General features: G+C 46.2%; 1 protein-coding gene across 1 annotated transcript in view; it reads right to left on the minus strand.

Moving 5' to 3' along the window:
• Positions 1-3,096: 3,096 nt before the first annotated feature.
• The window catches only part of mppe1 (metallophosphoesterase 1), a 61,722-nt gene continuing 37,541 nt past the window's right edge, over positions 3,097-27,277 (minus strand). The window contains exons 5-9 of the mRNA XM_080194998.1: positions 25,098-25,206; positions 23,161-23,235; positions 16,855-16,977; positions 6,670-6,810; positions 3,097-3,758 (exon numbers count right to left, since the gene is read on the minus strand). Of these exons, the coding sequence (XP_080051124.1) occupies positions 3,585-3,758; positions 6,670-6,810; positions 16,855-16,977; positions 23,161-23,235; positions 25,098-25,206 (622 nt within the window). The 3' untranslated portion in view covers positions 3,097-3,584. The remainder of the gene's footprint in view (positions 3,759-6,669; positions 6,811-16,854; positions 16,978-23,160; positions 23,236-25,097; positions 25,207-27,277) is intronic.

Below are 27,277 nucleotides of genomic sequence, written 5' to 3' on the forward strand. Positions count from 1 at the left end.
GCCACTAGCCGGGTTTACATTACTGACCACGTGGATTAATCCCAAAATGAAACTGTTCAAATATAATACAATTAACAATTTCAGAATCACAGAATTGTTACAACATCGGAAGTCACTGGTCCATTGAGTCTGCACCAGCTCTGTGAATGAGAAATTTACCAAGCGCCACTCCCCCACCTTCTCCTCGTAACTCTGCAAATTCTTCTCGCTGAGTGGAAACCTTTCTCCTCATGTCGCTTTTGCTTTCTCGTCCATTACTTCAAATCTGTGCCCTCTCGTTCTAAATCCTTGAGTGGGAACAGTTTCTCCCTATTTACTTTGTCCAGAACCCTCATAAACTTAGAACACCTCTCAACACTGACATAGTGGTTAGCACTGCTGCCTCACAGTGCCAGGGACCTGGGTTCAATTCTTGGCTTGGGTCACTGTCTGTGTGGGTTTCCTCTGGATGCTCCAGTTTCCTCCCACACTGCAAAAATATGCGGGTTAGGTTGATTGGCCATGTTAAATTACCTCCTAGTATCAGGGGGATTTGTAGGGTAAATACATGGGGTTAGGGCTTGGGTGGAATTGGAGTCAGTGCAGGCTCAATGGGCTGAATGGCCTCCTTCTACACTGCAGGGATACTCTGATCAAATCTCCTCCCAGATTTCTTTTCTCCAGGGAAAACAATCCCAGAATTTCCAATCTATTTTCATATTTGAAGTTTCTTGAGCTTAGAATTATTCTATTGCGGGGTCACAGTGTTGGAATTTCCTCCCTGACAGCGCTGTGGATGTACCTACACCACATGGAATGTAGCCATTTAAGAAAGCAGCTCGCTACCTCTGTCTCAAAGGCAATAAATGCTGGCCTAGCCAGCAAAGTCCACGTAACTTGAATTAATCTTTAAAATTCTCGTAAATGGCATGTGCATCTTTTAAAAAACAGACATAAAACTTAGAAGTGTAATCACAAACTCCAAACCAACCCATCTGTTAAATGGAATGTCAAAAATGTCCCATGTGCAACAAAATATTTGATATGTAATGTTAACATTGCGCTGTAATGTAATGTTAACATTATACTGTTTACATTTGGCCTCAACAAACATACACATCTTCAACTTTTAAATGTTTTATTGACAAGAGGGTGAGCTGATGGATCCCGGGCAGCCCCGTGAGCCAATTACTGGGAACCGTGGGACTGGGATGACTGCGGATAGACCACGAGCAGCATTCCCTACTGCTGGACTGGTCAATTGATCCAGGCTGTGGGGCCAGCTTTCTCTAACAGCGCAGAGATGGTCACAGTTTATTGCAGAGGAGACAGCGACTAGCCCCCTGCCCAGTTCTGCTCTGTACTTCTGGGATTGCTCTATTTTTGTAAGAAGTCTCACAACACCAAGGTTAGAGTCCAACAGGTTTATTTAGGATCACGAGCTTTCGGAGCGCTGCCCCTTCATCACTTCAGGAGTCTCTCATCTGATGAAGGAGCAGCACTCCGAAAGCTCGTGATTCCAAATAAACCTTTAACCTGGTGTTGTGAGACTTCTTACTGTGCCCACCCCAGTCCAACGCCAGCATCTCCACCTCATGGTTATTTTTTAAAATGTAAGAACGATGATAAAAAGACTATACTACCCTTTCCGTCACTGCCCTCAGGGTCTCTGCAGTCAACTGAAAGAAGAGTACAGGATGGTGCGTTCTCAGTGATCTCACCCTGATCCTATAGATGTGCAATTTTGGGTTCAGGAGCAGCTGCAGGCATCAATTCTTTTTTTATTCATTTGTGGGACATGGGCATCGCTGGCTGGCCAGCATTTACTGCCCATCCCTAGTTGCCCAAGGGCAGTTGAGAGTCAACCACATTGCTGCGGCTCTGGAAAAACATGTAGGCCAGACCGCGTAAGGACGGCAGATTTCCTTACCTACAGGACATTAGTGAACCAGATGGGTTTTTCTGACCCATGGTCATCAATAGGTTATTAACTCCAGATATTTTTTATTGTATTCAATTTCCAACATCTACCGAGGTGGGATTTGAACCTAGGTCCCCCAGAACGTTAGCAGAGGTACTGGATTAATAGTCTCGCAATAATACCACTAGGCCTCCCCGACTGGTGTGCCAAACATGTGCAGATTATTGGAATCTGAAAAGGTTTGATAGACAAATACATAGAGATGTTTCCACTTTTGGGAGAGACCAGGACTGGGGACTGTAAATATAAGTCTGATAAATCTTACAGGAAAGCCAGAAGAAAAGTCTTTACCCAGGGAGAAATTAGAATGTGGAACTTGTTACATGGGGGCTAGTTGAGGCAAATACCAAATAGCTTAGAGGAAAACTAGACAAACACATGGGGGAGAAAGAAACAGGAGGGTATGTTGAGAGGGTTGGATGAAGTATAGGGGAAGGAGGCTTATGTGGAGCAGGAACTGTGGTATAGAGTAATGCGGTCAATAGCCCTGTTTACGTGATAATGTAACAGTGATATCCGGGAGTGTGTGAAATATTGGCAGCAGTTGGAATGAGCAGCTAAAGTCCCAAGATTGGTGAGGTCTGCTATGGGATAATGGGTGTGTATGCTACATTTGCAAACTGTATAATTGCAACCTCGTGTCAACAATACGGACCTGACAGTTCATTTAACCACACTGAATTTCATCTAATCTGATTTCAATTATGATGTGGAGATGCTGGGCTGGGGTGGGCAACAGTGAGAAAGTTTCGCAACACCAGGTTAAAGTTCAACGGGTTTATTTGGAATCATGAGCTTTTGGAGCACTGCTCCTTCATCAGGTGAGTCGCCTCGTCTGATGAAGGCCCAGCACTCCAAAAGCTCGTGATTCCTGATTTCAACTGGTTTGCACGTTGGCAAAAAGTGAAACCCCAGTATTAATGAGCACTCTGTCAATGTATTGAGAGAATATTCATCTCGAAATCATTCACTCTTCATGCAGTCTAATGAAATAACCATTAGTTAACCACACTTCAAAATAACTAATTGACCGGAATTTTCCCTACCCGCTTGCCACAGGAATTGTAGCAGCTGGGGGGTGGGGGGTGGGGTGGGGGGGTGGGGTGGGGGAACCGACTACGCAAAGTCAGGCGGGATTTTCCGATTTTGGTGTGTGGGCACAGCTGGAAAATCCCACCTGTTGGATTATTAATGAAACGTTTTTCAAACCCCAAACCGGCTTCATTTGAATATACTTCATTTTAACGCTGAGATTCCAATATATTAAATAAGTTATTTCTGTAAACACTTGGAGTGTGGCTCGTGTAGTGGTCTGAAGATGTTTTACATCTTACAATCGATCACATTAATGAGCTCCACTAACACTGAACATTGCTCCTGCTTACCTTGTTGCTTGCCATTGATTTAACCAGGAAAGGCTCATTTCTCTTCGGTAAGAAGTCTACTGCAACTTGCTACAATCGGAAGAAATTGCTTTAACACCATTGTTTCCAAAAATGTTCAGAAAATAGTTTGCGTTTCCCAAAATACTAAGAAATTCCGCACATGCTCATCGAATCTAGAGATCTCTGTAACACCTACACAGAAAAATAGAAGGGCTGGTGGTCAGGTCAATTCACATTTCTCAAATGGCTTTGTGCTTGTTAATCAGGTAATGCATTATCCACTGCCAGAAATGGAGCTGGAATAGGACGAGATTAATCGCCACGACAGCTGCAGTCAGGTAAATGGCAGCTACGGTACTCTCACGTGGCAGAAAACACTTGGCCAGGGTGAAGTCAGTTGCTGTTATGCTGCCCTGGAAATGAAAAGGAGATCGATTCAAAGTTTGCACTGTCTGAGTTCACTGTATTTAATCAAAATATGACAATAAGCAAAGGTGGCTTACCTGTCAATATCGATAGAAACATAGAAGCTAAAAGCAGGCCATTCAGCCCTTCATTTTGATCATGGTTGATCATCTAATTCAATACCCTGATCCCCCCCATTCCTCCCATATCCCTTGATCCCTTTAGCTATATCGAATTCCTTCTCGAAGTTGCACAATGTTTTGGTCTCAACTATTTTCTGTGTAGTGAATTCCACACATTTACCACCCACTGGGTGAAGAAATTTCTCCCTTATCCTCAAACTACAACCCCTGGACTCCCCCACCATCCGGGTTCAGTTGCCTGTGTGGCCTCACCGGTGGAGGTTCTCTCCAGCGAGGATGCTATGGTCCCCCCAGCAATGGGGACCCAGTTGTGATAGCCTCGCTGGTAGAATTGGAAGCCACTAATGCCATCCCCCCTCAGGAGGCTGGGGCAAGGGAGGGTACACTGCATAAGCAGTGCCAACCTGGCACTGCCAACATGGCACCCTGGCACTGCCCAGCAGGTGGCGCAGGGCCAGACCATGGGTGGGGGGGCTATTGCACACTCTGCACAGTGATTGGTGTGTGGTGGAGGGGTGGGGGGGGTGATGGGGTGGGAGGGAGGTTGGTGATCATTCTGAGCCATAAGGCTCGCGATTGGCTGTGAAGCATCGAGGCAGCAGGGAGAGGGGAGGGGCAGGGACAGGTTTAGGTCACAGAGGCCTCCTGATAGCCGCAGAGGCAGTGACAGGCTTTCAAGTCAGCTAGGCCCCACCCATTCCTCCTACAGGCAGAAATCAGATCCAGGGATTTTTTTTGCACCGAGTACACAAGGTTTGCCTGGTGGCCTCGCCAAGGAAACAGATCTGAAAACTCTGCCATTTTCATGCTCACTCTGGACTCAGAATGTTTTTGCTAAGATTCTGCACCTCCCCACCCCCCCTCACCCCCCCAGCCACCTGCCTTACCTTGCCACGAAAGTTGGATACCCCCTGAGTGTTTTTACTCTCTTCACAACCTTATGTTTACAAACGCTTTCCCATCAGCGGCACCCAGTGAGAGGGGGGGTGGGTCACCAGCTCAGCGCGTGGGCATCTCAAGTACAGATGTGCCAGAGTCTAACCTGAACTCATTATCCAATGGTTCCAATCTGGGTTTTGTATTCCTCAAAGTGAAAGGTACATCCCCAGTCACCCCGCTTCTGCCCAAGCAGTGTCACTGGGGGACCCAAAACTAAGCAGCACAGTCTAAAAATTAGAGGCAGATCTTATCTGGAGTGAAATGAGGAAACACTTCCACACAGAAAGGAGTCCGGAAGTCTCTGCCTCAAATGGGAATCAAGACTGGATCTATTGTTCACCTTAAAGCTGAGGTATTATTAAATGGAGGAGTGCTAGGATGTGAGGAATGGGTTAACAGACCTTCCAATTAAGTCCAAATTTGATGCCAATTATTCAGTAGAAGTCACTGATCTATGACGGGGCTACAGATGGCCTTGGGTGTTGGTGGAGAATTGGAGCTAAGGAATAAAGGCGGTTTATGAAGCAGAACTCGTGGTTTCTTTACTGAACCAAGAGGCCCAAGGAAGAGAAAGCCAGGGTTAGGTCACAGGTCAGTTATGATCTCACTGATTTGTGGAACGAGCTGGGGATGAAAGTTCGGAGGGAGTTGAATCTTTTCTGTGTGTGCAGTCCAGTCGGGGGAGTGTTCCTGCTTGTTGGGCCCCGCAGGGCAAGTCAAAAACTGACCATGAATGCTCTCCTCCCCTTCCGACCCTCCTCCTGGCAGCGAAACCACAGCAGCTTCCCAGCTGAGGTCAGGGATTAAAGTAGAGATTGCCAATGAAACCATCAGATCCCAATGTGAAAAGTCAACATCAAACCCAGCAGGGTGGGGGAAAACTGAGAAATCCCCAGTTTCAGAGTTAAAAATCAATCCACCAATATTTAAACAAGGTAGCAGCAATCTTTCCAATAGACACGTTATAGCCTTCTGACCTGATTTATTTATTAGTGTCACAAGTAGACTTACATTAACACTGCAATGAAGTTGCTGAGAAAATCCCCTAATTGCCACAATCCGGCTCCTGTTCAGGTACACTGAGGGAGAATTTAGCATGGCCAGCACACCTAACCAGCATGTCTTCCGGACTGTGGGAGGAAACCAGAGGAAACCCATGCAGATACAGGGAGAATGTGCACAGACAGTGACCCAAGCTAGGAATTGAACCCAGATCCCTGCGAGGCAGCAGAGCTAACCACTGTGCCAACCTTAGCACTAAGTCCACCAATCATAGATCATAAACACAATATTCCGGATCACGAGTCCTTGAAACCACCTGGATACACCTTCTCTGCATCCATCTTCCAATTCTTTATTTTTCCCATCACCTCCTGTCTTCCACCATTGGCCCTTTGTCATGGAATCAATTCCTGCATTTTATCCTCTCACTCGCCTTCCCTCTTGTTCCTCCTTCCCCTCCCTACTTCCCTAGGCACGACACTTACCTAAAACCACTTTAAACCCATAACTTCATAGAATCATAAAATCCCTTCAGTGCAGAAGGAGGCCATTAGGCCCATCAAGTTTGCACCATCCACAATCCCACCCGGGCCCTGGTCCCATATATTTATCCTGTGCAAATTCCACACAGACAGAGGCCAGGATCGAACCTGGGTCCCTTGGGCACTGTGAGGCAGCAGTGCTAACCCCTGTGCCGTCCCATCTTACAACTTGGATAAAATGACATTGAGCCAAAAGGCTAACTTGGTTTCTATCTCCAGCCGTGCCCTGCCTAGTGATTCATTCCATATCTTTAGATTCTTCAAACTAAAAAAAGATTCTGTTTGCATCTTACCAGAAGGAAGCTGGGATTGTTCCGATTTCTCCAGTTAAAGGACGGGACGCTGATCTCAACGAGGTGTCCATCGTGTAGCACCGTGCAGGCACTGTGGGTGTGGCCACTGAGGATCAGACGTGGACGGAACCACCACAGAAGCTGGAAAGAGAGGGTTTGATTACTACCAATACTTCAGCGGGTTGGAGCAACTGTGCCATGCCAGAAAGAAGTGCCCAGGATTAGAAACATATCCTAAAGAAAATGCTGTAAAATGCTCAGCAAGCCTGGCACAACATCAATAGAGAGAGACAAGAAGGAATTTTAATTGTCTTAGGCTGCTGAGGTAGGGCCTCCAGCGGAGAGCCGGAATCTCGAATGTCTGGGATCCTCCACACTCTGCACCAAATGAGCTCCATTATGTTCTCGGGCTGTTACTGTTAGATCCCCTGTTCGGAAGCCAGTCTAACTCATTGGCCAGCAGACTACAGGAGGTGTTCAGATGAGACATGAAGTGAAGGCGGTGCAGTGGCACAGTGGTTAGCACTGCTGCCTCACAACGCCAGGGATCTGGGTTCGATTCCCGGCTCGAATCACTGTTTGTGTGTAGTTTGCATATTCTCCTTGTGTCTGTGTGGGTTTCTCCAGGGTGCTCTGGTTTCCCCCCACAGCACAAAAATGTGCAGGTTGGGTTAATTGGCCATGCTAAATTGCCACTTAGTGTCAGGGAGCTAGCAGGGTAAACAAAGAACAACACAGCACGGGAAACAGGCCCTTCGGCCCAACGAGCCTGTGCCGCCGTCCCACTGTCTGTGACCTATTCATGATTTTAGTCTACACCTAACGTGCGAGGATCAGGGAGGTCCAATTTAGGGACAATTTAGTACCCAATCAATCAGCCTAAAAGCACATCTTTGGGGGATGTGGGAGGAAACCGGAGCACCCGGAGGAAACCCACGCAACCACGGGGAGAACGTGCAAACTCCCACAGACACAGGCCCAAATCCATGTGTCCGCACAGCAACAGAGATAGTCTCTGAGCTGTCATGTTGCCCTCGAGATGGTCCAGTTTAAGCACACTAACGACATGAAGCAATAGGCAACTCCCGAAGCAACGTCCAAGAGCAGCCCACTACAACCTGCCGCATGCATGCCCCTTGCTGGACTTAAATGCCTGTGGAGACAAAAAAATTCATTATTAAACAGGCAAAGACTAACATCCCTGAGGCAAAACGTATTCCCAAGCCTACAATGTTTAGTAAGGCCTACTATATCCCCCTATATGTAGCCCGCTCATATGGCTGTCTAAGTGACTCTTAAACAACCCTAGCGTGCCTGCTTCCACCACCTTACTCGGCAGTGCATTCCACACCCCCACTACCCTTTGCGTGAAAAACTGCCCTCTAATATTTGTCTTATACCTAGCCCCCCTCACCCTAAGCCCGTGACCCCTCGTTCTATCCATTTCTAATAGCGGAAAAAGCTTACCACCATTTACTCTATCTATTCCCTTCATAATCTTATAAACCTCTGTTAGATCCCCCCTCAGCCGACGTCTCTCAAGGGAAAACAGCCCAAGTTCATTCAATCTTTCCTCGTAAGACAGCCCTTCCATACCAGGCAACATCCTGGTAAATCTCCTCTGCACTCTCTCCAGGATCTCTACATCCTTCCGGTAGTACGGCGACCAGAACTGGACGCAGTACTCCAAGTGAGGCCTAACCAACGTTCTATACAACTGCAACATCAGACTCCTACTCTTATATTCTATACCTCTTCCTATGAAGGCTAACATACCATACGCTTTCCTCATCACATTCTGCACCTGCACCGACACCTTCAGGGACTTGTGCACTTGCACCCCCAGGTCTCTCTGCGTATCTATACTCCAGATAGTTCTACCTTTTATCGTATAACTCCCCTCCACATTATTCCGGCCAAAGTGCATCACCTCGCATTTCTCCGGATTAAATTCCATTTGCCATCTATCTGCCCAATCTACCAGCCTGTCTATGTCCTGTTGCATTGCCAGGCACTGCTCCTCAGTACCCGCCAATCCAACCATCTTAGCGTCATCAGCAAATTTGCTGATCACACCACCTACCCCCTCTTCCAAGTCATTAATATATATCACAAATAGAAGAGGTCCAAGTACCGAGCCCTGCGGCACACCACTGGTGACAGGCCTCCAATTGGAAAAGGAGCCTTCCACTACTACTCGCTGTCTCCTCCTCCCAAGCCAGTTCTCCACCCATCTACATACCTGGCCTTGTATCCCATGAGCCTTCACCTTTTCTATCAGCCTACCATGAGGGACCTTGTCAAACGCCTTACTGAAATCCATATAGACGACATCAACGGCTTGTTCTTCGTCAACCGTTTTTGTCACCTCTTCAAAAAATTCCACTAGATTCGTAAGGCACGACCTCCCTGTAACGAAGCCATGCTGCGTATCCCTGATCAGATTGCAGCGCTCCAGATGTTCATACATCCTATCCTTGAGGATCCTCTCCATTAGCTTGCCTATAACTGAAGTCAAGCTCACCGGCCTATAATTCCCTGGGTTATCCCTCTGACCCTTCTTAAACAACGGTACTACATTTGCAATGCGCCAATCCTCTGGGACCTCACCTGTGTCCAAAGAAGAGACAAAGATTTGCGTCAGAGGCCCAGCAATTTCATCCCTCACCTCCCTTAGCAGCCTGGGATAGATGCCATCAGGCCCCGGAGATTTATCCGTCTTTATACTGTCTAAAAGTCCCAACACCTCTTCCCTCGTGATGACTATATCCCTCAACGGATCCTCAAACTCCTCAAGCACAGCACCAGACATCCGGCCCCTCTCCTGCGTGAATACCGACGCAAAGTATTCATTCAGGATCTCCCCCATTCCCCCAGGCTCCAAGCATAGTTCCCCTCCTCTGTCCCTGAGAGGACCAATCTTCCCTCTAACCATCCTTTTATTTCTAACATAGGAGTAAAATGCCTTAGGATTTTCTTTAATCCTACCCGCCAAAGCCATTTTGTGGCCCCTTTTTGCCTTTCTGATGCCCCTTTTAAGTTCTCTCCTACATTCTCTGTATTCTTCTAACGCTATCTCTGTCCTCAAATGCCTAGATCTAATGTACGCCTCCCTCTTCCTCCTGACCAGGTCCTCAATATCCCTAGTTACCCACGGCTCTCTAATCCTACCCTTCCCATCCTTCCTCTTGACCGGCACGTGCCTTTCCTGCAAAGATTTTAGTTCTCCCTTGAGAGACTCCCACATACCCAGCGTCGACCTGCCATCAAACAGCTTACCCCAGTCCGTATCTTTAAGATCCTGTCTAATCCGGTTGTATCTAGCCCTCCCCCAGTTTAACACCCTCCCCTTAGGACAGGCTTCATCTTTATCCATTAATATCTTAAACCAGACAGAGTTGTGGTCACTGTTAGCCACCTGCTCTCCTACTTCAACGTCAACCACCTGCCCAGGCTCATTCCCCAGAACCAAGTCCAGTATAGCCCCCTCTCTGGTCGGGCTATCCACATACTGCTCCAGGGATCCTTCCATTACACACTGTACAAATTCCTCCCCGTCAGCACCCTCTGATCTCGGCACCTTCCAGTCTACCCCGGGGAGATTAAAATCTCCCACTACCACCACCCTATTCTTCCTGCACTTATCTAGAATGTCCCTGCTTATCCCTTCTTCCACAGCCCTCGGGCTGTTGGGCGGTCTGTAGTACACACCCAACATAGTAACATCTCCCTTCCTATTCCTCAACTCCACCCATAGTGCCTCGATTCCTATATCCTCTATACCTCCCTCCCTCTGCACTGCTATGATGCAATCCTTAACTAACAACGCCACTCCCCCACCTCTCAGCGACCCACCCCTATCACGCCTGAAGCACTTATACCCAGGAACATTCAACTGCCAGTCCTGCCCTTCCTTTAACCAAGTCTCTGTCAAATGTGTGGGGCTAGCGGCTGGGTGGGATTATGGTCGGTGCAGACTTGATGGTTCTGCACTGTAGAGATTGTTTAAAGTTAGTTTATTTTTCTTAGCGTCACAAGTAGGCTTACATTAACATTGCAATGAAGTTGCTGTGAAAATTTCCTAGTCGCCACACTCAGGCGCCTGTTCGGATACACTGAGCATAACCAATGCACCTATCCAGCACGTCTTTGGACTGTGGGAGGAAACCAGAGCGCCCAGAGAGAACTCATGCAGACACGGGGAGAATGTGCAAACTCCACACAGTGACCCAAGCCAGGAGTTGAACCCTGATCCCTGACGCTGTGAGGCAGCAATGCTAACCACTGTGCTATCGTGCCACCTGTCTGCTCTCTCAAGTGGAGGTAAAGGTCTTATAGCACTATTTTTGAACAATAACAGAGGCGTAATCGCAGTATTACCAAGTTTTTAAAAATTGCCAACAAAGCCAGTTTTTGTTGTCCATTCCTAGTTGCCCTAGAAGTGATAAAAACAGTAAAAGTTTCTGCAAATATACAGAACGAGAAAGAGTGGCTAAGGTAGACATTGTTCTTTAGAGGATGAGAAGGGGGATTTAATAATGAGAAATGAGAAAATGGCTGAGGCATTGAACAGGTATTTTGTGTCGATCTTCACAGTGGAAGACACAAATAACATGCCAAAAATTGATGACAGGAAGACTATGGCAGGTGAGGACCTAGAAACCATCATTATCACAAAAGAGGTAGTGCTGTGCAAGCTGACTGGGCTAAAGGTAGACAAGTCTCCTGGTCCTGATGGAATGCATCCCAGGGTTCTAAAACAGATGGCAGAAAAACAGCAAATGCACTGGTAATTTACCAAAATTCGCTGGACTCTGGGGCAATTCCAGCAAATTGGGAAACAGCAAATGTGACACCACTGTTTAAAAAAGGAGGTAGACAAAAGGCGGGTAACTGTAGGCCGGTGAGCTTTACTTCTGCAGTAGGGAAAATGCTTGAATCTATCATCAAGGAAGAAATAGTGAGACATCTGGATAGAAATTGTCCGATTAGGAAGACACAGCATGGGTTCATGTAAGGCAGGTCATGTTTAACTAATTTAGTGGAATTTTTTGAGGACATTACAAGTGCAGTGGACAACAGAGAACTGGTGGATGTGGTTTATCTGGATTTCCACAAGCATTCGACAAGATCTGGTGGATGAAACCAGAACAAGGGGGCATGGCCTCAAAATAAGGGGCAGCAGATTTAGATCTGAGTTGAGAAGGAACTTCTTCACACAAAGGGTTGTGAATCTGTGGAATTCCCTGCCCAGTGAAGCAATTGAGGCTACCTCACTGAGTGTTTTTAAGGCAAGGATAGATAGATTTTTGAACAATAAAGGAATTAAGGGTTATGGTGAGCGGATGGGTAAGTGGAGCCAAATCCATGAAAAGATCAGCTGTGATCTTATGGAATGGCGGAGCAGGCTCGAGGGGCCAGATGGCCTACTCCTGCTCCTAGTTCTTATGAGTGACTTGTTATCCATTTCAGAGGGCAGTTAATAGTCAACCACATTGCTGTGGATCTGTCGTCATATGTAGGTGAGACCAGGTAAGGACGGCAGATCTCCATGAGTGAACCAGATGGACTTTTACACCATTGACAATGGTTTCATGGTCATTGTTAAACTAGGTTTTAATTCCAGATGTGATTATTGAATTTAAGTTCCACCAGCTGCCATGGTGGGGATCGAACCCCTGCCCCAGAGCATTAGCCTGGGCCTCTGGATTACCAATCCAGTGAGAAAACCACTAAGCCACTGTCTTCCCTAAATTTATCAGTCAGCCAACATCACTTAATCAGGTTATCTGGTAACAATCACACTGTTTCTGGGAGCTTGCCTTGTCCTGTTGCATTTCTCACAATCTATCAAGGATATAGGGCAAGTGCTGAGAATTGGGATGAGGTGGGAGGTCCGGTGTTTCTCATGTGTCTGTGCAGATTCGATGGGCCGAAGGGCCTCTTCTGCACTGTATGGTTCTATAATTCTAACAGTGACAAACACTTCAAATGTACTGCATTGTCTATATAGCACTTCAGGACATCCTGATGGCTGGAATTTTACTATTCCACCCAAGACGGGAAATGAAACGAGTGAGGGGCGGACCATGGGAAGTTCGTTAACCTCGGACGGGATTTTGTGGTTTTGGGATGAGCGAGGCTGTAAGATTCTGCCCCATGAGAGGCACGGGATAGTACTAATCTGACTTCCTCCAGCAGTTACAAATGATGCCACTGATCAGCTCAGATTGTGTTTTTTTAATTTCTTTGAGGGATGTGGGCATTAGAGACAAAACCAGCATTTGTTGCCTATCTATAATTGCCCTTGGGAAGGGTGAACTGCTCCAGCTGATGTAGGTACTCCCACAGTGCTGTTAGGAAAGGAGTTCCCAGGTTTTGACAGTGAAGGAGCGGCAATATGGTTCCGAGTCAGGACGGTGTATGGGTAACAGGGGAAGCTGGCGGCTGGTGGCGTTCCCATGCTCTGGCTACCACCATGCTTCCAAGTGCTAGAGGACATGGGTTTGGAATTAGACAAGTACAGACATTGCAACTTGTCACTGCCAAGGGCGGAATTTTCCCTTCCCACCCGTCACGGGAATCAGAATGATTGGGTTAGACCATGCAAAGGTCCATTCACCCCGGACAGGATATTCCCTCCTCAGGCCGTAGTGTGAGAATGGGAATTTGTTAAGGGATGTTTAACAATGAGGGTTAAGGATTAATCTCTTCTAAAACCTAGTAAAGTTTGCAATTAACATTTAATCAGAATTTACTGTTTTCTTTAATCTTCGTTAAGGATTAGCAAACTCTCTACTTGTTTTTATTCATTCATGGGACACTTGGCAGAGTTCATCGCCCATCTCTAGCTGCCCTTGAGCGGAGTGGTTTGCTCGGCCATTTCACAGGACCATGATGTGGAGATGCCGGCATTGGACTGGGGTGGGCTCAGTAAGAAGTCTCACAATGCCAGGTTAAAGTCCAACAGGTTTATTTGGAATTACCAGCTTTCTGAGCAAAGTGGAGTTATGGGGGATAGATACAGTTTTCTGCAGCCAAAGGCCAGAGTCCAGAAGGCCATGTTACCTGCCTGGAGAACAACTTAAGAGCGGTGAGGGGAGGATCCAGTTTTTGCGGTTCATGTAGATATCAACAATAGAACTCCAGGTGTACGGCGGTACAGTGGTTAGCTGCTGCCTCACAGTGCCAGGGACCCAGGTTCAATTCCCAAATTGGGTCACTGTCTATGCAGAGCCTGCGTGTTCTCCCTGTGTCTGCATGGGTTTCCTCCAAGTGCCCCGGTTTCCTCCCACAGTGCAAAAGATGTGCTGGTTAGGTGCATTGGCCACGCTAAATTCTCCCTCAGTGTACCCAAACAGGTGCCGGAGTGTGGCGACTAGGGGACTTTCATAGCAACTTCATTGCAGTTTTAATGTAAACCTGCTTGTGACATTAATAATAAATAGACTTTAAAATAAACTTTGGAACTAAAAAAGAGGTTCTGCTTCGAAAATATGAGCAGCTCAGGGCTAAATTAAAAAGCAGGTCCTCAAAGATAATAATCTCTGGATTTGAGCCACAAACAAATTAGTATCGGGTAAAGAAGATTAAAGAGTTAAATGTGTGTCTCAAAGATTGGTGTAGGATTCCTGGGGCACGAGTATCAGCAATGAGGAAAGTGTGAAAGCTGGACTGTTGAGACTATCTTTACCTGAACTGTGCTGGGTTCAGGGGTAATAATACCGACAAGAATTGAGGATTGGCTCATGGACAGAAAAAGAGTCAGTAAAAATAAACATGCCGTTCTCAGGTTGGCAGTCATGATTGTTGGGATACTGCAAGGATCAGTGCTGGGACAACCTGTATCAATCATTTAGGTGTGGGGATCAGATGTAATATTTCCCAGGTTTGATGTTGACACAAAACTTGGTGGGAATGTGAGTTGTGAGGAGGATAAAAGAGGCTTGAGGGGGGGTTAGACCAGGCTAAGTGAGTGAAAAAGAACATAGCAAATGGGTTATCATAGAATCATAGAAGCCGTACAGTGCAGAAGGAGGCCATTCAGCCCATCGAGTCTGCACTGATCGCAATCCCACCCAGGCCCTATCCCTATAACCCGTGCATTTATTGTAGCTAGTCTCCCAGACACTAAGGGAAATTTAGCATGGCCAATCCACCTAACCCGTACATTTTTGGGGAACGTGAGCTGGGTTTAGATCACCACGAGACAGGTTAGTTTTACCCTACTGATGATAAAGTGTTGTTGCAAAAGTAATCCTGCTCAGTACGAGAGGAACTGCAGACAATTGGTGTATGTGCTTGGCTCCTTGCCATGTATTTATGTTAGTTCATCAAAACCCAGCTTTATTACACACTGCTGGTAGAAACCTGAGAGGAGAGATTCAGCAAACTGCATTCACAAAATACATTATTAAAAAGCAATAAGAAAAATTATTGTACGGTATCTGTGCAGTGAGTGTTTACTGTCCTGCCAATCTGCAAAAATGTTTACAAGGAGCTGTCAACTAACTGTACATTCCTTTTGCAACTTCCCCAAAGATGTTTGTGTTGTTCTTTGGATTGTATTCACTAGCTTAGTAGGGTGCCTTACAATTTATCGTATTTCACAGTAACTTCATTGCAGCATTAATGTAAGCCTTACTTGTGACTAATAAATAAACTTTAATTTTTAACTTTAGTAAGAAGTCTCACAACACCAGGTTAAAGTCCAACAGGTTTATTTGGGTCTTTTGGACTTTAAACCTGTTGGACTTTTAACCTGGCGAGGTGAGACTTCTTACTGTGCCCAACCCAGTACAACACCGGCATCTCCATTTCATAATTTATGTGCAAAAACAGTACACAGACACACTAGGTTATACATCACTTTCTATTAACTACCACGGAGAGGTCAGGACAATTCTCTGCACAACAGCATGTAATGGAGGCTCCTCAAGAGTGTGAAAAATACAGCTAAAAGAAAGGACAAAACAGACATTTCTAGAGCTTTTCATGGCCTCACTTAGCAATCACTAAAGTTTAGTTGCTGCTATAATGTAAGAAACATCACAGTTATCTTACACACAGCAAGCTCCAAGACACTGCGATAATGACCTGTTAGTTAAGTATTGGTCAGCATATCTCTTGCTCTTCTTTTGAAATCTTTTGTATCCACCAGAGAGAGACTGGCACATCCAGGAATGGCAGGCCTGCCCTACGAGGGGTGGCTGAATAGTTTGGGTCGGTATTCACTGGAGTTCAGAAGAGGGGGGATCTGATTGAGGCATGTAAGGTGCTAAAGGACATTGAACTGATGTTCCCCTTTGTGGGACAGTCGAGAACAAGAGATCATTGAAATAGAGTGAGGGGCTAGGGCCTAAACTAAGATGAGGAGAAGCTACTTCTCTCAGAGGGTTGTGAATCTGTGCTGCACACTGCAGTGGAGGCTGAATCAATCAACAAGATTCAAGGAAGAGACAGATATGTTTCTGATCAAAAGCAGGGTAAAAGGAGCAGGCAGGAAAGTGGAGTTGAGAGCAGGGTAAGATCAGTGGTGCCTCACAGTGCCAGGGACCCGGGTTTGATTCCCAGCTCGGATCACTGCCTGTGCAGAGTCTGCACATTCTCCCCGTGTCTGCGTGGGTTTCCTCCCACAGTCTAAAAGACGCGCTGGTTAGGTATATTGGCCGTGCTAAATTCTCCCTCAGCGTGCCCGAACAGGCGCCGGAGTGTGGCAACTCGGGGATTTTCACAGTAACTTCATTGCACTGTTAATGTAATCCTACTTACAATTCTAATAAATAATAAAAAAATTCAGCCACGGTCAGGCTCGGGGCTCGAAGGGCTGCCTCCTCCAAGTCCTATATTCCGATGTTAATATCTCATCCGGAAGGTGCCATATCTGGCAGTGAAACACTCCCGCAATGCCACACAGGGGGGGATCAGCTTCAACTGTGGCTGAAATCTCAGGGGTGGGCGCTCCACCCACAACCATCTAACTCTGAGGACAGGGTGTGACCCACTATAACACGGCCATTACATGAATACAGCACTAACTATAGAAACTGCTTTACTTTCAGCTTTTCCAAAGGGACAGGGTTCAATGGGCAGTGCCACCTTGCTTGCCCCATGTAAACAGTGGTATTACCAAACAGACTTGTCTGCAGCTTATCTGTGCTGCACATCCATCCCGGTATTCCTTACCTTTCTGGAAGCTTCGAGAGACAGCGTGTCGTATTTCTCCCGGAATAGCAGCTTCTTTTCCTCGGGAGATGCGGAATCTTCGCCCGTGCATTCTGCATCGCTGACCCGATAGAGAGGGTAATGCTGGAAGAGTTCAGGGAAACTATCAATGCAACAACTGGTGTACTCGGAGGATCCGGTAGGTTCAGGGTTAACCTGGGACTGAGTGCAGTACCAACCATCACTGATGTAAGGCGGCACCTAGAGCTTTGGTCAGCAGTATAGAGTTCAATAGCAAAATGTATAGACATGCCATGGGTGTCCTCTCCATACCCAGGCCCTCTAGTGTAAATATATAGTCCTGAACCCCCCCCGACACTATAGTTAAGAAAGCTCACCAACGCCTCGACTTTCTCAGAAGACCAAGGAAATTTGGCATATCAGCTACAACTCTCATCAACCTTTACAGATGTACGACAGAAAGCATTCTTTCTGGTTGTATTACAGCTTGGTATGGGCTCCTGCTCTGCCCAAGATCACAAGGAACTACAAAAGGTCATGAATGTAGCCCAATCCTTCAAGCAAACCAGCCTCCTATCCATTGACTCTGTCTACACTTCCCGCTGCCTCGGCAAAGCAGCCAGCATAATTAAGGACCTCACGCACCCCGGACATTCTCTCTTCCGCCCTCTTCTGTCAGGAAATAGATACAAAAGTCTGAGGTCACATACCAAGTGACTCAAGGACAACTTCTTTCCTGCTGCCATTGGATTTTTGAATGGACTTACCTCGCACTAAGCTGATCTTTCTCTACACCCTAGGTATGACTATAACACTACGCTCTTTCCTTTCCTTCTCTATGAAAGGTATGCTTTGTCTGTATAGTGTATGAGAAACAATACTTTTCACGCTATGCTAATATATGTGACAATAATAAATCAAATCAAATCAAATACATAGTCAGTAGTTAACAAAGACTCCTTCAACAAGACTGTTTAATGGTGTCTAAACAGTACGCAAGAGTACACCAACATCCACATCCTCCATAAAAAAACTGAAGAAATCAAGAAAAGAACAGATGATAGAATCATAGAATCCCTACAGCACAGAAAGAGGTCGTTCTGGCAATCGAGTCTGCACTGACGCTCCAAAGGAATATCTTACCCAGGCCCTCTCCTCCGCCCTATCTCCATAATGCTCTGCATTTACCACGGCTACTCCCTCTAACCTACACATCTTTGGACACTAAGGGATAATTTAACAATCCACCGAATCTGCATAATTTTGAACTAGGAGGAGGAAACAGTGCTTCCGTTGTCATAGCAGGAACATTTCAGCAGGCTATGCCAGTCATACCGCCCCCGCTACGCCATGCAAACAATCCAAGAGTCATCCACGAAGTCAAGGTCAATGACCCAGAAGACATACAAGCCTTATCCCTGGATCAGACAATGTGGCTCCTCCTTCTGGAACATGGATACCTCAGTAAATGGACATCCAACAAATTCCAAACTAGACTCCAGTGCCAGAGTGACTGCCTTAGAAACAGAAACTATAAGTAGGAACCTGCTCCACCATTCAGTAACAGCTAGATTGCAGCATGTAAAGAAAGCTCACCAATGTCTCAACTTTCTCAGAAGACTAAGGAAATATGGCATATCAGCTACAACTGTCACCAACCTTTACAGATGTACGATAGAAAGCATTCTTTCTGGTTGTATTACAGCTTGGTGTGGGCTCCTGCTCTGCCCAAGATCACAAGGAACCACAAAAGGTCATGAATGTAGCCCAATCCACCACGCAAACCAGCCTCCTATCCATTGACTCTGTCTACACTTCCCGCTGCCTCAGCAAAGCCTGTCCCTCACTGTGAAGAATGCTTCATCCCATCACCCCAGGTGAGGACAGTGCACAGTGTGAAGCACCGTGGAACAGTGGTTAGCACTGCTGCCTCACAGCGCCACAGATTCAATTCCTGGCTTGGATCACTGTCTGTGCGGAGTCTGAACATTCTCCTCGTATCTGCTTGGGTTTCCCCCGGGTGCTCCAATTTCAGCCCACAATGCAAAAGACGTGCTGGTTAAGTGTATTGCTAAATTCCCCTTGTGGCAACTAAGGGAATTTCACAGTAACTTCATTGCAGTGTTAATGTAAGTCAACTTGTGAGACTAATAAATAAACTTCAGAAACTTAAACTTTGAGGAATCCTTCATCCCATCGTCCTGTGGATCCAAATCCAAGTAACAGAACTGAGAGGAGAGTGGGAAACATTCTGTGACATTCGATTCCTTGACCCTTGAATGGAATGAGGCTTTGGGTAAATTTTACAATCTAAACAAGCTCTTTTGAGATTTAGCCGTTTCTATTCCACTCCATATCCACAAGGTCCTCCCCTCTTATCCACTTTCTTTCAAGCAAGAAGAGGCTTCCTTTGTAATCCAGTCCTCGTGGCCCCACTCTGTCCCACAATAAACAGCTGAGAATTCCCCTCATACCCTGGGGATGAGGCTGAATGCCTTACTCAGGGTCCAGATTAACCAGAGCTGCTTCATATCAACAGCCTCTGCTTCATGGTTTACTGACTTGTCAACACTGCTCAGGGTGGTTTGCTTTACTGGTTGCTGCCTCTACGTGACAGGAATTGTTTGCATTCACTCTGGGAACTTACAGAATGTGAAGTTGGGATATTAAAGGGACGTAGAAGGGAGCAGGAATAGATCGTACTGTGTGGCTTGTGGGGAGAAAAACACCAGCTTAGACTGGCTTGTTTCTGTGCTGTGATATTCTACAATTCCATGGTCAGAATTCTCCCATTTTCAAACCACGGTTCTCCCGATTTGGGACTGGGTGCCCCATACTGGCGGGAAAAGGGGAGTGTTTCCTGCTGGCATTGGTTTTTCAGGTGGGATTCACCCACCCGAGAGATACTAATGAAGTCATTGTGAGCAACTCACCAGCCAGGCCCGCTGTTCTGAGACCGAGCCGCCATTTTTAAGGTCTCTGCTCCCCCCCATCCCACCCCCGAGCAGGGAAGCACCAACCCCTCACCAAAGAGGGATATCCTCACAAATAACGGGTAAACCCACCCCACATCACACAGGAGTGAGGGTGACTCAACCCAAAACCATCTCTCCTAAGTCCGCTAACCCCCCCCCCAGACCCTCCACTCAGGCCTCCCCCCCTCCACCCCCCTCCAGAACACCCCCCACACCCCCACCCCCACCTCACAGTCCCTCTTTAGGCCACATAGAAACATAGAAAAACTACAGCACAAACAGGCCTTCGGCCCACAGGTTGTGCCGAACATGTCCCTACCTACTAGGCATACCTATAACCCTCTATCTTACTAAGTTCCATGTACTTATCCAAAAGTCTCTTAAAAGACCCTATCAAATCCACCTCCACCACCACTGCCGGCAGCCAACTCCACTCACCCACCACCCTCTGAGTGAAAAACTTACCCCTGACATCTCCTCTGTACTGACTCCCCAGCACCTTAAACCTGTGTCCTCTTGTGGCAGCCATTTCAGCCCTGGGAAAAAGCCGCAAAGAATCCACTCGATAATGCCTTGGAAATCCTCACAGTGCTCAGTCTCTTGACACCCTGGCACTGACACCCTGGCACTGACACCTTGGGTTGGGGCCATGGGGCTCCAGGGGCTATTTGTCTCTCTGCTACTGTGAGGCTGCAGAGGAATGGTCCCTCAGGGGTCCTTGGAGTTGGGTGGGCTCAGACTGGAGTCAAGAGCTTTGCATCATCACTCCCCACTGGGATGGGGTTGACGTGTCTGGGCTGTCCCTCCTAGCCCTGGCAGACCAGAAGGTCATCAATTACAGGCCGGTGAACCTTACATCACTGGTAGGGAAATTATTGGAGAGGATTCTTCGAGACAGGATTTATTCCCACATGGAAATAAGTGGACGTATTAGTGAGAGGCAACATGGTTTTGCGAAGTGGGGGGTGGGGGCGGTCATGTCTCACAAACTTGATCAAATTTTTCGAGGAAGTGACAAAGATTGAGGTTAGGGCAGTGGATGTTGTCTACACGGACTTCAGTAAGGCCTTTGACAAGATCCCTCATGGCAGACTGGAGCAGAAGGTGAAGTCGCATGGGATCAGAGGTGAGCTGGCAAGGTGGATACAAAACTGGCTCGGTTCAAGAAGACAGAGGGTAACAGTGGAAGGGTGTGTTTCTGAATGGAGGGCTGTGACAAGTGGTGTTCCTCCACAATCAGCGCTGGGATCTTTGCTGTTTGTAATTATATATAAATGATTTGGAGGAAAATGTAACTGGGTTGATTAGTAGATTTGAGGATGACACAAAGGTTGGTGGATTTGCAGATAGCAATGAAGGACCGTCAGACGATACAGTAGGATATAGATCAGTCGGAGACTCGGGTGGAGAGACGGCAGATGGAGTTTAATCTGGACGAATGTGAGGTTATGCATTTTGGAAGATCTAATAAAGATAGGAAATGTACTGTAAATGGCAAAACCCTTAAGAGTATTGATAGGCAAAGGGATCTGGGTGTACAGGTACACAAGTCACTGAAAGTGGCAATGCAGGTGGAGAAGGTGGTCAAGAAGGCATACGGCATGCTTGTTTTCATCAGCTAGGGCACTGAGTTTAAAAATTGACCAGTTATGTTGCAGCTTTATATAACCTCAGTTAGGCAGCACTTGGAATATAATGTTCAATTCTGGTCGCCACACTACCAGAAGGATGTAGAGGCTTTAGAGAGGGTACAGAAAAGATTTACCAGGATGTTGCCTGGTACGGAGGGCATTAGCTATGAGGAGAGGTTGGAGAAACTTGGTTCGTTCTCACTGGAGCGACAGAGGTTGAGGGGAGACCTGATAGAAGTCTACAAGATTATGAGATGCATGGACAGAGTGGATAGTCAGAAACTTTTTCCCAGGGTGGAAGAGTCAATTACTAGGGACATAGGTTTAAGGTGCAAGGGGCAAGGTTTAAAGGAGATGAATGAGGCAGATTTTTTATACAGAGAGTAGTGGGTGCCTGGAACTTGTTGCTGGGTAAGGTAGTGATTATTAAGGGGTGTCTTGACAAGTACATTGAATAAGATGGGAATAGAGGGATATGGTCCCCGGAAAGGTAGGGGGTTTTAGTTAAGAGAGGCAGCATGGTTGGAGCAGGGTTGGAGGGCCGAAGGGCCTGTTCCTGTGCTGTAATTTTCTTTGTTCTTTGTACTCTGTCTTTGACTCTGAGATTCCCCTGAAGATGTGTTTCTCTCTCTCCCTCTCCAAGATAAAATATTTCATATTTCTCAGCATTAAAACTCATTTTTCACGTGTTAGCCGATTTTATCAGCAGGTTAACAGTCTCCTGAAGTTTCCTTTTCTGCTCATTACGATTTAATACATTTTTGAATTTGCTGTTCTTTACAAGTTGTGATAATCTGCCCTGTATACTCATGTCCAGATCATTAATATATTAAAGAAGAGCAGTAACCTTCATACTGACCCTGGGTGATGTTATATACATCCCTCCAGCCTGAAAAACAACTACTCACCACTACCCTCTGCACCCACAATCAAGAATCAGAACACAAAAGCCTAGGACCCCAGAGGTGAGAATCAGAGACCTGGAATGGGAATCAAAAACTCCGGGACTCTCCTTCTCCCTCACCCACCATCCCACACCCAGGAAAAGGGGTTCAAGTCCTGAGACCCCTGGGAATGAAGCAGAAGCTCTGGGGATGAGGGAGGTGCAATGAGCCAACTATGGAGGAGGTCTTGGGAAGATGAGTAGGTGTTTCTCAGATGGTGCAGTCCATCTGTACAGAAACCACTCACACTAGCTGTTGATGAAGGAATGAGCAGTCAACAACTTGAGTGAGTGAACCTAAGGTTGTGGGCTCTTGGCCATAGCGAGGGGTCTCAAGCCAAGCATTTCTGGATAAATTCCCTCATCAAAGGGTTCACATCCTTTAAAAAGTATCTGGATGAACACTTGACACATTCAGGGACACGGGACAAGTGCTGACAGGTGGGATTAGGTGGGAGTTCAGGTGTTTCTAATGTGTCTTCTGCACTGTATGATTCTATGAGGTACACCTCAAGCTGCTCCTAAAGGTTGATACAGCAGAGCAAAGTAGGAGTAAAAGCAACTAAGTGGGAGAAGCCAAAGCAATGCATTTGTGTATCTGATCATCCAAATACAGATAGTGATCAAGGTTCAAATTCCAAACTCAACCTTAAAGAAACAAATTATTCACCCCCATCTTAGCTCATCCAGCCAGAAAATAATGTAGATGTGCCTAGCACCTTTAACACTGCTTATCATAGGAGAACCAGATTCCTACCTGGAGTAAAATCGGAGCTGACGCTGGGAATGTCTCCTTATCTTTACAGTTCTCGTTGGGATGGTTTGGGTCCAGCTGTTGACAAAGAGTTATCATGATCAAAGGTTGGGCCTTTTCAATTTAATTTTACTTTATTTTATGTGAATAATAGAATATCAATCAGTGTATAAATTCTGCGGCGAGTAACTCACCTCCTGACTCCCCAAAGCCTGTCTACCAGCTACAAGTCAGGAGTGTGATGGAAATCTCTCCACTTGCCTGGACGAGTGCAGCTCCACCAACATTCAAGAAGCTGAACACCATCCAGGACAAAGCAGCCCGCCTGTCTGTATCCCAATTTCAACATTCACTCCACCACCAACACAGTGCAGCAGTCTGTACCATCTAGAAGATTCATTGCAGCAGCTCACCAAGGTGCCTTTAACAGCACCTTCCAAACCCTGACCTTTACCACCTAGAAGGACATGGGCAGCAGATGTATGGGAACCCCACCACCGGCAAGTTCCCCTTCGATTCACAAACCATTCTGACTTGGAACAATATCGCCATTCCTTCACTGTTGCTGAAAACCCTGGAACTCCCTCCCTAACAGCACTGTGAGTGTACCTACACCACATGGACTGCAGCGGTTCAAGAAGGCAGCTCACCACCATCTTCTCAAGGGCAATTAGGGATAGGCAATAAGAAGAAAGGGTTGTGTGAAACCTATCCACAAGATGGATTTATGAGAAATCCAAAGGTGCGGAGACTGGGGAATGGGGGAATTGAAGTGAAGCTTTTAAGTTTAATTAGGCTTACATAAACACTGCAATGAAGTTACTGTGAAAATCCCCCAGTCGACACACTCCACACTACACTGAGGGGGAATTTAGCACAGCCAACGCACCTAACCAGTACATCTTTTGGACTGTGGGAGAAAACTGGAGCACCCAGAGGAAACCCACAAAGACATTGGGAGAATGTGCAAACTCTACACAGACAATGGCCCAAGCAGGGAGTCGAACCCGGGTCCCGGGCGCTGTGAAGCAGCAGTGCTAACCACTTTGCCGCCATGCTGCCCCAGAAGATATAGCCAATGTGCTGCTACACTGGGAGGTACAGAAAGTGAAAAAGTGAATGGAGAAATGAAAGAGGGATAAAGCAGCACCATTCTAATTATACAAGACATCACGAGCATTTTGACCAGATAAATAACCAGATATTTTATTTGAAATAAACATTTTCAAATGTCATCCCCTCAAATCTGGGAACTGAATTAATCACCGTCAGCAATGTTTACATTTAATATTTAATGCTTACAAGGTGTGAATCAAAGTAAATGACATAGAGATCGACACTTTCACTGTTACAGAGTTAGAATCATACAGCACAGGAGGCCTTTCAGCCTTTCATATTTGTGCTTGCAATAGAGCCATTGAGAGGCAGTGTTGTTGCTGGACTAGCAACCCAGAGAGTCAGGGACATCCTCTGGTGAACCGGGTTCAAATCCCACCGCTGCGGATGGTGAAATTTGAATTCAAATTTGGAATTAGAAGAAAACCATGAAACCATTGTCGTAAAAACCCAATTGGTTCACTAATGTCCTTTAGGGAAGGAAATCTGCCATCCTGACCCGCTCTGGCCGATATGTGACTCCAGAGCCACAGCAATGTGGTTGACTCTCACCCACCCTCTGTAACGTCCACTCAGTTCCAAAGCAATTGTGATCGGAAATAAACACTGGTCCAGCCAGCGACACACAAGTCTCATGAACAAATAAAAATAGTCCTCCCACCCCCCACACTACCCCCATTGCATGCACTTTTCCTTTACAGTATTTATCTCATGCTTTTTTAAAAGTTACCATTCAGTCATCTCTTTCTTTGGGAAATAAGATCATTTTAAGTTGTGTTTCAATTGCAATATCCCAGTTCTTCCACAAACGCTGTTTAACTTACCTCTCGAGAACAGTTTAATGCGAAAGATAGTTTACGAAGATCATTTTCCACTTTCTCACAGATAGAACAACCGTCTCCTTGCAAAGCAATGCTGTTTACTAGAACGAAGCTGCAAACACAAACAGCAACATAACTCTTCATTCCATCTACATTTTTCATAGAATTCCCACAGTGCAGAAGGCTCATCGAGTCTGTATCGACCACAATCCCACCCAGGCCCTATCCCCATAACCCCTCATATTTACCCCTCTAATCCCCATGATACTAGGGTTAATTTTAGCTTGGCCAATTAACCTATCCCACACATCTTTGGACTGTGGGAGGAAACCAGAGCGTCCGGAGGAAACCCACAGAAGCACAGGGAGAACGTTCAAACTCAGACAGTGACCCAAGCCAGGAATCGAACCCCAGTCCCCGGCGCTATGAGGCAGCAATGCTAAGCATTGTGCCACTGTGCCGTCCCACTGTTAATGGATTATTTTCTGTGAACATTGAAAAGTGTGCTGGAGAGTGAAACACTGTTTTAGTTGTGTTAGCAAGTCACAATAATACCTATACTCCGCCAACATTCATGTGAGCAGCCTGGGCTAAACCAGGTACAATCTGTTGTCTTGATCATGAAAACTTTTAAAGTGGAAGTAATCAAAAGTTGGGTCTTGAAGGGATGTGAATGTAGGGAGAATTCCCCGGCTGGCGGGATTCTCTAGTCTCACTGGCAGTGTAACCCCCCTGCTGCGGGTTTCCCTGTAGCGTGGGGTGGCATCAATGGGAAATGGGAGCAGAGAATCCCACCACTAGTGAACAACATGCCACTTTCCGCTACCAAGAAACATGCAGTTCGGAGGCCGGAGAATTCTCTCCATAACTACCTCCTCTGGCAGCTCCTTCCATTGTGGATTATCCGAGGAAGTAATGGCATTTCTAGTCTGTGTGGATGATGCCATTGCCGGCGGGCACCAGATACTTGTTCTGTCCATTCCCACTTCCATCCTGGATTTTAGAGAACATGGTCAGTCTATCTTTCTTCCTCCTTTGCTGTAGTGATTCCAAATCTTTGAATAAAGATATGTTACTGTGATTTGCTCTGAATCCAGCTCTACTCTATCTCTAAAAAAACACCTTCATTGTACCCTCCTGATGCTATAGCAATTGTCTTTACATCAGATCCTGCTCTGGGTCCATGTCTATGAGAATTGAGTAAAACTACCTAACACTATTTTACTTTTGCACGTTGTAAAAAAGTATTTCAGACATCTATGTTATTGTCCTCTGTTGGATCTCCTTTCCGTAAAGCTGAAAGCATAAAGCACTTCAAATGTTTCTTGGCTAAAAGTTACCAGCACCCTTATTTCACAGCGTCTATTATCTTTGCATTTTTCTAAATTTTTATTTAAAATAATAAAAGGGGGGAAATGGTCAGCTTCTCCTTCTGCAGGATAGTTTTGTTTCCAAAGTACACCATTCTCCCAAACACGAGAAGAGTCAACCTTGAGAACTCATGGATGAGGTCTCAACACATCCACTAACCAATGACCCAGGAAACCACTCAAATAGTCAGAGATCAAAGGACAGAAACCACCATCTACAGTAATGGCACCCACAGCAGCCTGTAACTTTGGGATGGGACTATCAGTTTTTGCCAGGATCACCGATACCCTAAGCATGCTTACGTATGCTTCATTCCAGGTTAGCATTGCAATTGTCAGGCATTGAACGGACCACAGGTCCATCAAAATGATGCATTGCTCAGTGTTACAAAAAGATCTATCGATGCTGGTCAGCCTTGATGTGGAGATGCTGGCGTTGGACTTGGGTGGCCACAGTAAGAAGTCTCGCAACACCAAGTTAAAGTCCAACAGGTTTATTTGGAATTACTAGCTTTCAGAATGCTAAAGAACAAAGAAAATTACAGCACAGGAATTTCACAGGAGAGCATCGGCCCTCCCAGCCTGCACTGGCCATGTTGCCTGACTGAACTAAAACCCTTCCGGGGACCATATCCCTCTATTTCCATCCTATTCATGTATTTGTCCAGACGCCCCTTAAAACTCATAAGATAGAAAATTACATAAGATAGTATATTGAGGATTACTACCTCTGGCAGCTTGTTCCAGACACTCACCACCCTTTGTGTGATGCATCTGTGTGAGTGATGAAGGAGCAGCATTCCGAAAGCTTGT

Source organism: Carcharhinus amblyrhynchos, chromosome 8 (assembly GCF_965287045.1).
Source record: "Carcharhinus amblyrhynchos chromosome 8, sCarAmb.v2.hapA, whole genome shotgun sequence".
NCBI classification, from domain to species: Eukaryota; Metazoa; Chordata; class Chondrichthyes; order Carcharhiniformes; family Carcharhinidae; genus Carcharhinus; species Carcharhinus amblyrhynchos.